At 45.2% G+C, this 1,324-nt stretch overlaps 1 protein-coding gene across 1 annotated transcript; it reads right to left on the reverse strand.

The window, feature by feature from the left end:
- Positions 1–10: 10 nt before the first annotated feature.
- Positions 11–992, reverse strand: LOC123178293 (acyltransferase-like protein At1g54570, chloroplastic). The gene is made up of 3 exons (XM_044591435.1): positions 608–992; positions 405–456; positions 11–304 (listed from the first exon to the last, which is right to left on the reverse strand). The coding sequence occupies exons 1-3, from the start codon at positions 969–971 to the stop codon at positions 223–225; spliced, it is 498 nt and encodes a 165-aa protein (XP_044447370.1). The 5' UTR covers positions 972–992; the 3' UTR covers positions 11–222.
- Between the last annotated feature and the right edge of the window lie 332 nt (positions 993–1,324).

Consider the following 1,324-nt stretch of genomic DNA (forward strand, 5'->3'; position numbering starts at 1 on the left):
TAATCTTCAGAACTTAATGATTGAGCATCTATTGTTTTTGCCACATGTTAACCGGAGGTCATTTCTCTAAACATGGCTTTGTGTGGTGTGTCCATCTTCTTGGTGCGGACGAAGGGAGAAATGAAATATTCCTTTTCAAACGAAACGGATGCATTTCACTCTGAATCTTAAAGTAAGCTCAAATTTTCAATTCAGATGCAAAATGCTTCGGAGAGAAATTAATCAGTTAATACACAGGTATCTGATACCTTCGAATGGTGTGCGGTCGTGAAAAGGAATGTGCAAGCATCTAAGTTCAAATATCCTGCAAATGAAAAAACAAGTGTATAATATATTTAAACTATCAAAATTACACTCTGGGTTCACCATAAATTTTCACAAGGAAACTTCTCTTTGTATCTCACCTTCCAAGAGCCTTGTGGTGCATGCAGAGCCCCATCCCCATCCCATCTACTCCTGAAAAGATTCAGATTTAACCCCAGATCAGCACCTGAAATTAGAGTGTACTACTCACCTAAACAATCAGGCATCAACAAACCGGAAAGATATGCATGGAGACAGACATGGGAAGCTGTCGATGACACAACATTTCCACACATTTTCTTACCTGGCAAATACAGCATGAGTGGAGCATCCTCGACCGTCGAGCCAGCATCGACAGGGCATAACCAGCAGGGCGGCCCGCTGTCATACCCCACCAGCTGCCCGAGTGCCTGATAGTAGTAGTCCAGGCCCTTTACCGTCCCGTACCCATCATCGTACAGCGCTTCGAGTCCCCTGTAGCTGGACTGCACTCTCCCGGCGTGTCTGAACTGGCAGCTTGGCAAGCCATGCAGCCGCCGCCACCCTTGTCGCCGGAGGGAGACCCGCGGGTGTACCACAGGGGGAGAAAGAGTCGCCATTGCTGCATTGAGCTGCGAAGCTTTTTTGAGTATCCCAGTCCTGATTTCAAGGGGGGCTTTAGGAAGCATGAGCCACGCATGCAGTCATGCATCCGGTGCATAATAGAAATAACCGAGTTTTAGTGAGGCGCAAAGAGTGTGAGTAACACCATGGCATGGCGGTTCAGTAAGGACTAAGGACCACACTATAATAATTGTTGTGGAGATCTGATGGTGGCATGTCAGTATGGGTAAAGACTTTTTTGAAACCTACGTGATCAAATGCTCGTGATACTCAAAGATGACGGTCTAACTATCAGCAACAAAAAATCCCCCCAACAAAAAAACCTTCAAAAATATATGGACGTAGGCTCTTCCGTTGTCCATTATCTGTCTAATGCCTATAGCAGTAGGAAACAGAGGTATTAATATCAAGTAATATA

The sequence above is a fragment of the Triticum aestivum genome, unplaced genomic scaffold (genome assembly GCF_018294505.1).
Source record: "Triticum aestivum cultivar Chinese Spring unplaced genomic scaffold, IWGSC CS RefSeq v2.1 scaffold313221, whole genome shotgun sequence".
NCBI classification, from domain to species: Eukaryota; Viridiplantae; Streptophyta; class Magnoliopsida; order Poales; family Poaceae; genus Triticum; species Triticum aestivum.